Below are 12,508 nucleotides of genomic sequence, written 5' to 3'. Positions count from 1 at the left end.
TGCTTCATGTGCATACATCTTATGCTGATGTGCGGTTACCAACATAGATCTACGATAACTATTTTGGGACTTAAAGATTAATGTGGCTAGAGATTTCTTTAGCGGATTGTAGGAATCTATTAGAATTGCTCAGGATAGGTCACGGTTTTATGTTGATAGGAAGCGTTCGGTGAGGGAGCTTTAGGACGGAATGCTTGTTTATCTATGGATACCCAAGACTTCTAAGACGTTGAGAATGGGGAAGGTTGGAAAGTTTTCCCCTAGGTACTGTGGACCTTATCGGATCCTAAAAAGGGTTTGGTGAGGTGGCTTATAAGCTAGAATTACCTCCTAATGTATAAGCTCATCCAATTTTTCATGTGAGGAGACTTAAGGAAGAACTGGGGGTTGAGGATAATGTTGTTACATGTCAAGAGTTGGTAGAGGAGGACTTGTCCTTTGTTCCACATGAGCCATATCTTATATTGGATTTTAAGGAGAGGAAGTTTAGAAATAAGTTGATCCCTGAGTATAAGATCAAGTGGAAAGATAAAACAGTGGAGGACTCGACTTGGGATACGATTGCTAGTTTAGAGCAGAGATTAGAGGGGAAGTATGCTATGTACCTAACACTAATCCTTAGGATTAGTTCCCGATCTGGACATGGTTGGGGAGCCCTAAGATTAGGGAAAAGGTTATGATTCATTATTATTGATAATCCATGATTACTGGCTATTTATGACCATCAATTATTTATAGCAGTAGTAGTCACTATATAAGTGACTTATGGGTTATTGAGATTCATTCAATCATACTTGCTCTCTGATGGTTTGTGCATGGACCGGACCCCTGCCATGGACATGGAAATCTTGCCGAAGGTCCCTTAGGATAGTCTCTCATGAGATGAGACGTTAGCGTTAACTGGCTTGACCTATGGGGAGTGGAACCTTAGTCCTTGGCTCATGGGAGATTCTTGATGGAATCTACAGTTGGGAGATGAGTTTTCCTGCACCCTTCTATGTGTTCTAAACTTGTGTGTTTAGCTTGTGTATCAGGTGGTCCTATGGGAGCTTTTCAGGGATTTTCTTAGAGAGAGTTAAGAAAAATGATATGTTGAAGTTTGGAGCCAAAGCCAAGGGTAAACCCTAACACTATTTTTGGGAAAAGCCTTCTTACTAAGTCAACTCCCTCCCTCCCTTTATGGTAGGTCTTGATTTGGCTACTGGTAACATGCTCCTAAGGACAACAAGTTTGGTGCAATTGGCATTAGGTTCGACGTGGACACTCTCACCAACACCGTCAAAGGGGCTTGTAGTCGATATGTATGTGCATCATGAGGAGATTTAGGTTATCAATGAGCAAGCTGAAGAAGATGTGGAATGTATATAGCGGTCAATGCTATGTGAACAAGTCCAAAATAGGCAAGACAAATGTAAGCACAAGTCCTCCACTTTCTGCAATGAAGGCAATCATCTAAACACGAAATGACATATTCCCCTTCCCCCATGATTTAAGGGGAGACTTGTGTTACCTCCCCAACCACCATACCTTCTTTTTCTTTCCTTTTTCCCTCTCTCTCACACATATGCATAAAAAAGCATTGTTTCAATCAAAACAATTAAATTAATTTTGATTAACATGTTATTGAAAGGATTATGTGAGGGGCTTCTTCTATATTACGATTAGAGAGCATTTGCCTTCTTCCTAACAAATGCTCTCAAAATTCTAACATGTGTTCTTTTTATATCATCCTTATTTTTCTGTTGATGAGCAAACAAAATCAAAATTTCTTATTGTGTTATTATATCATCTCATTAGTTGTATGTGTGTCTTCGAAACAATACCAAGAATGAATCATTGACATGTTAGTGTCGTGTTGATATGGATAGATTAATGAAGGCTTGAGTGATTTCCAAACGTAATGAGATTAAACACCAAAGCCTTATTGTCTCAATTTGTAATTTCATTGACTAGGCTAGCCATGTCCTCGCTTACTACAAGCATAAGCATTAAAGTTTTTCTTACCTCCTTATCAAAGGAGCCTTTATCAATCCCAACAATATCTACAGAAGCTACATCCCATTGAACAACGAAGGAGGGCCGTACGATGGATTGCATCGACGGTCAGAAAGCGTCACAAACGGTTAAAGAGCGCATTTCAGCGAGCGAGATGAAATGAAATTCACAAGCGGCATCATCTTAGCCAGGTTTTCGCCATAGCCAGAGCAAGCTGTGAGAGAAAGCTCCAAACATTGTAATTTTTTCAAAATTTTTTTTTTGGGAGGCGGGGGAAGTTCTTTCTGCTTTTTGCTTTTCGCCAGGTCAGGAGCCATGTCTCACTTTGGGCGCTCAGGGCCTCCAGACATTCGCGACACCTACTCGCTCCTCGTTCTCAACATCAGTTTCAGTAAGTGTACGCTTTTTAGGTTTTCTTTTTTCCCTTTTTTTTTGCGTTTCTTTTTCTGCTGTTTTCTTTGCTTTTTAGGGGTTCTTTTTCTTCATTTTTCTTCGTGAAAACCCTAGTTTTTGAATGTTGTTGTAACTAAGAGCATCACCAAGAGGTGAAACCCGTAGATTTTTCATGGTTGTTGACGGTAGAAGAGCTTGAGCTTCTTGCCACGACCCTGCACTTGCTGTTGGTTTACTGCCAGTTCGAGATGCATTGCTCTATCAGAATCCATGCCATTTTTCAAGTTGTGCATTCTTTTCTTAAGTTTCCAGTGCATTTTACTTTCCCTACCTTTTTCATAGCTTGCATTGACCTATGGGCCACTTCTGACAAACCACCTGCTCATACCTTTTGTACTGCTGGCCCACAAACAAGAGTAGAGAGGCAGTGCAAAAGAGTGAGGTTCCGTGTGTACTGATAAGCATTCACTGGCCTGGACAGCCATTATCTTTTGAAGCCCTTCCAACAGCAAACACAATGTCATAAGCACTGATTATTTTTAAATCCCTTTCTCTTTGGGCTAAGATTTCCACTAAATAAAGTGTGTCTTACCTTAGGACGAAACCCATAGAAATTATGTGTTTAGAGCATGCCATTAGATAGTTGATGAGATTTCGCTTGTACACCTTGTAGGTGATACAATGAACCGAATACCTTGGATGCTTTGTCATTATTGAGGAAACCTTGGCTGACTCCTATTTCATCACATCCCATTATTGTGAGACAACGGGCATGTTCCATGACTAGTAAGGGCTAGGCTTTATTAGAAAGGACATGAAACTTGAAGGGATAAGGATCATCTTTCTTTTACCATCTATGAATTATGAGGATCAATCCAACCAACTTCAGCGTGTGCACCATTGAGCTATTTTTCTCTTAAGCTGATGGCTAATGCCATCACCTTTTATTTTTACGATTCACGAGAGTTGCAACTAGGGTTAGAATTTGGCTTGTGCTCTTTGCGAGGCTGGGTTGTTACTACTTGGGCTAGAGCTCGGGTTTGGCTAGAACCACTGACGTTACAATGTTAAATCACTCAAGGAGGGGTTTGGCTAACTCACCACTCAACCATAGAGCTCCCCCAAGGTTGACACTCGAGCAACACCACTCCAAGACTCTTCACGCATTTGGTGCCATGACCAACCATATTGGAGAACATCGTGGAGGGTCCTTCTCCTCCTACTGGAGAACAATGTAAGTGGGATTCTCAAGATGCCTGGGGGATGTCCATGATTGCTCTCTAAGTCAAGTGGTCCATCATACCTCACATTTGATCTTGCACTTTTGCTAGAGCTACCTTGGTGGTCCTTGAGACCATGTTCTAGTCTCATAATGAAGTACGAGTCATGCTCCTGATGCGGGAGCTATTGGAGAACAAGCCTTATCCAAGTACAAAAGGATAAAAGTGTGTGAACAGCCTCGAAAAGAGCAACATGTGTGTGCGTGTGTGAGCCCACTCTTAGAGTGGTTCACTTAAATATCTAGATATTATACCTATAATGACCTAAGCAGTGATGTATAGGAGAGGCCACAGACCTATAAAAGCATTGTACTTGATTGAAGTAATACAACACAAGTTACATCATTTGAGTCGTGCAATTCTGTAAGAACAAAGGCAAAGTGGACTCGTCACAGTGTGACACCAAGAAGAAAGAAAAGGGTCATTACTGCCACAAGCTTGGGCACTACATCGAAGAGTGTCAGAGAGACTTGCAAAGTAGAAAGCTGATGAAGACCGTGCAAACTCTGCCACTTCTACTCCGACAACTAAAAGCAGTAGTTAGAAGCGAAAGCAAACCTAGTCAATGATAACTGGGCTTTCTAGCCACATTACCACTATTGGGGGGGAATGCTAAATATTAATAGTGATTAACGTGGGAATAAACCAGTGCTAGGTGGATGTAGCATTTAAAGTCAACATCAAATGCTAAGAGATGGCATTAAATGCTTTTTTTAAAGCAGTCGTGGGACTTTTCTCATGGCTGACAACAACATCATAACATCGACCAGCTGCAAAATCTCATATATAACATGCCGAGCTCTGGGAGTCTTCTTTCAGCCCTAAGCATCGCATAGGAACTCTTGATGGAAGAACAATCAACATATATATATATATATATATATATATATATATATATATGTGTATGTGTATGTGTATGTGTATGTGTATGTGTATGTGTATGTGTATGTGTATATATATATATATATATATATATATATATATATATATATATATATATATATATAGAGAGAGAGAGAGAGAGAGAGAGAGAGAGAGAGAGAGAGAGAGAGAGAGAGAGAGTTACATGCAAAAGCTCTGAGATGCTTCTTTCAGCCCTAAACACCATCTAGAACATGCTGATGCAAAAACGTAGACAGAAGGGAGAGTAGAGAGAGAGAGAGAGCTGGAAATTCAGTATTTCATATGGTTCAAAAAGGTATATAAATCCTTGCAGCCATGGGTTGCCTTGAAAAGGTAGTAAAATACCTAACAAACTCCTAGTACTATGACCTAGCCAACAAGGGGCTGAATGGTCACAACAATGAGCACATAAGCCTTATATAGGCTGGAGATTATCTCATGGACTGGCCGATTGCTGGTTGGCCAGCTCTTGAACAAATAACTCACATAAATGCTGCAGCCGACAGGAATATTCCCTGTGTTCCTCCACAAGATACTCCCCACAGTATATGCTCTAAAATCTGGTTCTGTTCTGATCTTTTCTTCTTTATCTTGTTGCCTCCTTAGGGTTAGCCTCTGAGCTCAGCCGGTGCATGTCTTGCACATGACATCCCCCTCTGCTAAACTTGATGACGGGATTCCAATGTGCTTCTTGGATGACTGTCATCAGCTGGTCGGCCAGCTCCTTGGTAAGTATTACCATTTTGGCCCTTCTAAAGTGTAAAATTCATAAACATTAGTTAACTTAATGTTTATAAGTAAATGTGTTCACACATTTAAATAAAGGCTGGACATTTATTTTCTAGTGTGGGTGCCCATGAGGTAACCTTTGATTAAAAGATTATAAATAATTAAAGCATGTATTGCATGGGAAAACAATCACTCTATACATGTGGGTGGTTGATGGAAGGGGGGGTGCCCATTGGATTGGAGAACTGGATTGGATTCAAGAAGAACAGGCGGCTGCTGTACGTGTGCTGTACTTGCCTCCAACCTATACCCATCTCCAACCTGTACTCGTGTCCTGTACTGCTGTACCTGCCTGCAAACAGTACACGGCTGTCTACATCTGTACCTGGTTGCAGCAATTGTACCCGCCTGTAGCACTATACCCGGCTGTCTACACCTGTGCTTGCTTGTAGACTGTGCCTGTACTTGATTGTATCCTGTTGTACCAGCCTGCATTAGATTGTACCTTGCTGTACTAGATTACATCCTCCTGTACCTGATTGTACCTTGCAAGTTGTTTTTCCTGAACTATACCAGGCCGTACTAGGCTTGAACTTGCTGTACTAGGATATGTACTTATAGTCTTATTGTACTAGGTGGACCTAACTGCATGGTGAAAGGAATGTATCTCCATTGACTCGTGTTACAAGCTATTTCAGTTGCCTTGTATTTCTTATTTGTGTAAAACTAAAATATGCTAAATTGAGTTCAAAGATTTCTTTAAGTTTTGTGCAGAGCAAGAACAAAGCATGTTTATGCTAACCATACTTAGGAAACTTTCCTAGTTTGGTTTGTTTTTTCCTTGAGTGGTAGTGCTAATTGCGCCCTCAGAATTCTGAGAGCCAGTGAAGGTTAGAAACACTTGGAAGTCTGGGAGCAAAGCTTATCTGGGAGAACCAGGTAATGTTCCCTCCGCGGTGTACCTGTCACTCCAGCTATTGTGTGGCTCTTATAGTCACAGGGGACGGAGGGGACGGCTGCTTGGAACGCGGGGACGGCGATTCGGGATGGAACAGCGACGGGGACGGACGGATGTCCCCCATGGCACGTTTCTCACAGGGGACGGCGACGGGGACGGCGCAGGGACGGGGACGGCGACGGGACGGGGACGGCAGAGAGCCGTTGCTCGCCGTTTTTTGCCATTGCGCTCGCCGTTTTCGGTCGTTGCGCTGTCTGTTTCTAGCCGTTTATGGCTGTTGGCTTGGCCTTGGGCCTTGGCCCTTGAGCCTTGAGCCTTTGAGGCTTGGCCCTCTCTCTCTCTCTTGCCCTTGAGGCTTTCCTCTCTCTCTCTTTCTTGCCTATCTATATAAGAACAAGCCTCTACAAGGCTACAAGCGCACACAACTCTCAAGGCTCAAGCTTTCAAGGCTCAAGCTTCTTCTAGCTTCCAGCTTCCAAGTTCCAAGCCTCTAGGCTCTCACACAAGGCCCGCGGGCCGCCGCCCTACTAGATTCTAGAATCTAGACTCTCTCTCTCTCTCTCACCTCTCCCTCAAGCCTCTTGAGTCTTCCAACTTCCAAGACTCTAGGCTCTAGGCCTCTCTCTCTCTCTCTCTCTCTCTCATGGTTCACCTCTCCCTCAACTTTCAAGCCTCTTGAGTCTTCCAACTTCCAAGCCTCTAGAGTCTAGGCTCTAGGCCTCTAGCCTCAAGGCTCTCTCTCTCTCTCTCTCTCTCTCTCTTTCTCTCTCTCTCTCATTCCTCAAGGCTCAAGAGTCAAGCCATCTTCAACCATGGCATCCTCCTCACGTGCCGGGGCTTCTCGTAGAAGGACAACGGGATGGACATGGTGGGTGGAGGTTAACTAACCACATCCGTTCATGGAGGCGGTTCTCGGCCATGGGTATGCAAGCTTTGCCCGTACCGGCAAACGGGTGGCGCCGACAAAGTGCGAGCCCACCTCTTGCATGAGAGTGGGCATGAGGTGAGGTTTTGCACGAATGTCACGCCCGAGAAGAGACGGGAACTTCTTGACAAGCTTAGCGTCTACGAAGCGGTTGAAGCGACAAGGACACCACGAGTGGCCGTGGATCTCGCGACGATGGGGAGAGGAACTCAAGCCTCTACAATGGAGTCATGTGGTGGATCGGGATCATGCACACCATCACCTTCACCATTAAGTCGGAATGTTACTCCATCCACGATGCCGGCACCCTCCATCTCCATGGCCTCTCAATCATTACGTGGCCCATGGCGACAATCTACACTTGGGGAGAATTGGAACCCCAAGTTGAAGGAGGAGGTGGATATGGCGGTGGCCCGCTTCTTCTTTCACGACCACATTGCCTTTCAAGCGGCTAGGTAAGTGCAATCGATCATTGCCAATTCATCATTCATGTTTTCATCATCCTAGTCCCCTTCTCATTAGTAAATTACTTTCTTGAATAGGTCGGAATACTTCAAGGTCATGGTTAAGAATATTGGGGAGTATGGCTCAACCTATACGTCCCCCTCATCCGAGCCCCCTCATCCAAGAGCTTGTGCACTACATTGCTCGAGAAGGAGAAGCGCATTGTAGAGCAAGCGGCCGACAACACAAAGCGGCAATGGGAGAGGAACGGAGTCTCCCTCATTGTGGATGGATGGAGTGACACCCGCAAGAGGAGTATTCACGGCATGGTTGCATATTCCCGCGGAGAGATGTACTTCATCTCATCTCATGATGCATCCGGCACTGTGAAGAGCGCGGATGTGCTTGCGGCGGAGTGGGCTACCACCATGGAGATCGTTGGCCCCGAGCATGTAGTGGGATTTGTTGCGGATGGGGAGCCTTCCAATAGGGCGGTGGGAGCTATTCTCCAAGGTATGTATGGACATGTCACGGTGTCCTTTTGTATGGCTCATTGCCTAAACAACCTCCTCAAGGACATCGGGGCATTACCATGGATCAGGCCGCTCATTGAGGAGGCCAACACCATGGTCTCCTTTGTCCTCAACCACCAAAGACTTCGGCATGAGTTCAACAAGAGGTCCTGTCTCTCTCTCCTCAAATATTTCGACACCCGGTTTGCCTACAACTTTCTCGTGTTGGGCCGGTTGAAGGATTGTAGCGGTGCTTTGAGGGGGCTTTTCCTTAGCGACGAGTTTGTCGCCATGCAAGAGTCCCATACAAACACTGGCCAAGAGTGTAGGCTACGGGCGGATGACGCCTCTTGGTGGGAGCGTGTGAAGACCACAGATGCTACGGTGAGGCCCATAGTCCACCTATTGAGGATTGTAGACGCTATGCAACCATGCATAGGCAAGGTCTACGAGGCCATGGATCGCATGATAGAGAAGTTGAAAGACTTCGTGCCTGACGAAGACAGATACGAGGAGATCCATGCCTTTTGTCTAGGAAGGTGGAATTCCTACTACTCTCCATTGCATGCAGTAGCTTATGTGGTGGACCCAGAATTCCAAGGCAACAAGTAGGAGAGCGACCGGGAGGTGAGCGCTGGATGGAGGATCATCTTGGATCGTCTTGTGCCTGATGCATTGGTTAGGTGCAAGATCAGGGACCAGCTTTCGATGTACAGGTCATTTCATGGCTCCTATGGCTGTCATGATGCACAGGTTGACTGTTCCAAAGTTGGTGCTCCTCTATGGTGGGAGGACTTTGGTTCAGATGGACCGGAGCTGCAGCAGCAGCTTGCCATCCGCATACTTAGCTAGGCCGTCAGCTCCTCTTGCTTGGAGCAACTTTGGAGTACCTACAGCCACATTGCCCCTAGGAAGAGGAACCGACTCGGGGTAGAGCGTGCCAATGACCTTGTCTTCGTCAGCGCGAACTTGCGAATGCTTTGCAAGAGCGTGACCAAGAAGGCAGATTCCTTCACCGAGTGGGAGATGAGTCAACAAGAAGAGCAACAAGAGGATGAGGTGCAGGAGCAGCATGCAAGTGAGGATGAGATTGAGGATGAGCTTGATGCTTCTTTGGCACAAGCTACCCATGACCATGAGGCGAGCACTTCACGTGGATGAACATTCATGGATCATGATTCATGGGCCTTACTACTTAGCTCTAGCCTCTAGCCTCTAGTCTTCAGCACTTTTTTGTCATTGACTCATTTGAGTCCGTCCATGTATTCTGCCTCCTTAAGGCTTAGTCCCGACTCTTGAATGACTCATTTTGTATCTACTTAATTATTAATATGACTCAAAAGCTTACCATTTTAGTGTAAATTTGTGCTCATTTTGATGTACTTCCAAAGTAGAATAAGTGTAGAGTAGAAAAATAAAAAAAAAGAAGTTTTTTTTGAGTGCCGTTCCCTCCCCCGTCCCCGTTCCCTACTTATGACCCCGCCCCGTCCCCGTCCCCGTCCCCGTCCCCGTCCCCCGTCACCGTCCCCCGTCCCTTGTGACTATGGTGGGCCGTGGCTCTCCACTTGTCATTGTAGCCTTCTCTTGCCATTTTAGCTCATGGGAGGCCCAAATCTATAAATTGGAGCCCTCTCTCTTCATTAATAGAGGCTCTCTTGCTGCACACTAGCCTTTGCCACCGTTACAGGCTGCCCTAAGGATGGCTACTCTCTCTCTCTCTCTCTCTCTCTTGAAGGCTGCCCATGAAGAATACCGGCTGTTGGGGACTGTTTTGGAGGCTTCCATCGCGAAAAAATACTGAAGGCAAGGGTATTTATTCATTTATTATGATTTCTAGCCATTGTACTTGTTGTACCAGCCCCTATACTTGCTATACCAACCACTGTATTGGCTGTACAAGCCCTTGTACCTGCTGTACCAACCACTGTATTGGCTGTACCAGCCCTTGTACTTGCTGTACCAGCCACTGTACCAATTGTACCAATCATTGTTTTGGCTGTACCAGCCATTGTACCGGCTGTACCAGCCATTGTACCTGTTGTACCGGCTGAATGGAGAGCTGAACTTGCTGTACCAGCTCTATTGCATGAAGACTCGTGGTTTTTTTGGGGAAGAATCAGTATCCACACGGAGGTATATGGATTATGTTGTTGGCTCGGCATTTTCCTTGGAGTGCTCCATAAAAACTTCTGGGGCAGTCCAACTGGCTACCAACTATCATGAAACCCTTCCCTTGGGTTTGTGTGACACCAACCAGCTTTTGGGGGTCATAACACATTTGCATCTCTCCAGGGACTTGTGCACTTCTTTTGGGACACCAACATCATTTAGCATAGCTGAGCCTGATGCTGATACATGGTCACCACACCACCAAAAGATCAAGACACGGGTGATTGGCTATTTTATACATTTTCTCCTATTTATTTTTCCAGGGCCAGTCGGCCAGCCCTAGAGGCAGTTGGTCAGGTCCCTATTGCACTATATAAGGAGTTCCCCATTATTCTCTCCATCATCCACTTCCCTTGCACATTGTTCAACACTCAGTTGCTGGCTATTGCCATTGTAAGCTTTACTACTATTATAAAAGGTGATCTTGTCCAACTCTCTCAATCTCCTTTGCACTCTCTCAATCTCCTTTGCACTCTCTCATAAGTTTACTGTTTATGCTTCCGCCTATGCTATCTCCTTCAGGTTATTGTCTGAACACACTTCGCTGGACATTATTATTAGGAATGCTCAAGTTGATAGTAACTCACCAACATTATGCAAAAGTCTACGCCTTAGTCATATTCATTCATTGATTAGTCAATCATCATTGTGTCATTGAGAGCTCAGGAGCAGTGCTACCATTGTGTTTCTCTATTCAGCATTGTATATTCATGTTAGTAATACATGGTAGATTAGGTCATCTCTCTCTACTATGTATTGACCATGAAGAAAAAACAAATTGTTGTGCATGGGTTTAAATCTCTAATTATGCCCAATTGCAATCAATCAATCATAAACACACTTTCCCAAGTACCCATGTTACATTGGTACCTCAGGAGAGGCATTGCCCAAGATGCATGTGCCAGAACCAGAACTACAACCCATCTCAAAGTGCATTCCAAATTATGTGGACAAGAAGTCGTCATCAAGTGAGTTTCTCACTTCTCTCTCCAAACAAGGAGGATGAGATGAGCCATTTAACCGTGGTGTCTACCATGCTAGCTGAGCATCCAGAGGCAAAGAGGCTCGTTCCAGTCCCTGTAGTTCCTAAGGAGGGAATGGCAGAGACATCATTGGATACAAGTAGTCCGGTAGCCATGCTATTGGAATTCTGACCGGTTAGAGAGCGAGTCGCCCCAAAAGATCCATACCGGGTTGGGGCGGTGGAGGATCATGCATTCGCAACCGTGCTCCAAGTTATAAGCACGAGAGGATGTCACATGCCTGCTCTCCCAAGTGTGACATGGACATGCTTCTACCCATTGGCCAACTCAAAGATCGAGTGTATAGCAAGATTCATGTGTTTGTAAGGGCCATTGTGCTAGCTCATTGCAACAGCACCCAATCAGCATCCCAGTGTGGACAAAGTTATTGGGTTTTGTGTGAACTCACTTAAGTGGACATCATTATTACGAATGCTAGAGTTGGTAGCCAACTCACCAACATTAGACAATATAAACAGGAGTCTACGCCTTAGTCATATTCATTCATTGATCAATCAGTCATCAGTGAGTCATTGAGAGCTCGAAAGCAGTGCTACCATTAAGTATCTCTATTCACAGACCCTGTGAAAATGGAACAGCACAAGTGTGGGCATGGTGGTTGGTGAGCAAAATAAATATTAAATGGTTCATATTTGGGGTGCCCGGACAAATGATATGATGTGTGGACATCTTCAAATGTGAAGGGGGACCAAGAACATTAATATTTTTAATGTTTTAACCTTGGGTGGCCCCTAGGCATAAGTGGCCCTTAGGAACTTTAATGAACATTAAAGAAAGGGGCCTAGGATATTATTGGAAGGGGGGTAACTCCACTTTTGGGAGTTACACGCCTCTCTCATCTCTCTCTCTCTCTCTCTCTCTCTCTTGGTTTACTCTCCTGGACTGGCTTTGTTGTACTCAGTTATACATTTCATTGAATTTGAATAAAGAAATACCGAAAGGGGCGCCAAGCTTTGGGGTCAACAGGTGTCGATTTCCTTTCAGTTCTGGAGCATTCTAGCTCCTGTTAATTTTGTTATTTATTTGGACTACAAGTGGAAGGGTGACTGCTAGTCTACCGCACTTTGGTTTCTACCAGAGGCCGGTTTCACTAACACCCCCTCTGCAGCTCACAGTGTGCAAGAGTCGGAAGAAGATAAGTTGATGAAGATGCAACC

General features: G+C 44.9%; 1 protein-coding gene across 8 annotated transcripts in view; it reads left to right on the top strand.

Moving 5' to 3' along the window:
* The first annotated feature begins 2,004 nt into the window (after positions 1 to 2,004).
* LOC147621875 (uncharacterized) overlaps positions 2,005 to 12,508 on the top strand; it is a 50,594-nt gene continuing 40,090 nt past the window's right edge. For 5 of the 8 annotated variants that reach the window (XR_015269613.1, XR_015269612.1, XM_086822898.1 and 2 more), the window contains exons 1-2: positions 2,011 to 2,186; positions 2,301 to 2,386. Coding sequence is in view for 6 of the 8 variants with exons in the window: in XM_086822898.1 (XP_086679024.1) it covers positions 2,155 to 2,186; positions 2,301 to 2,386 (118 nt within the window). In the remaining 2 variants the exon portion in view is untranslated. Of the gene's footprint in view, positions 2,387 to 12,508 lie in introns of all 8 variants that reach the window. The other 3 variants (XM_086822899.1, XM_086822894.1, XM_086822900.1) reach the window with 3 other exon arrangements.

The sequence above is a fragment of the Cibotium barometz genome, chromosome 29, assembly GCF_041138505.1.
Source record: "Cibotium barometz isolate CiBa-2024 chromosome 29, ASM4113850v1, whole genome shotgun sequence".
In the NCBI taxonomy this organism is placed as follows: domain Eukaryota; kingdom Viridiplantae; phylum Streptophyta; class Polypodiopsida; order Cyatheales; family Cibotiaceae; genus Cibotium; species Cibotium barometz.
This window is presented reverse-complemented; position numbering and strand designations above follow the sequence as displayed.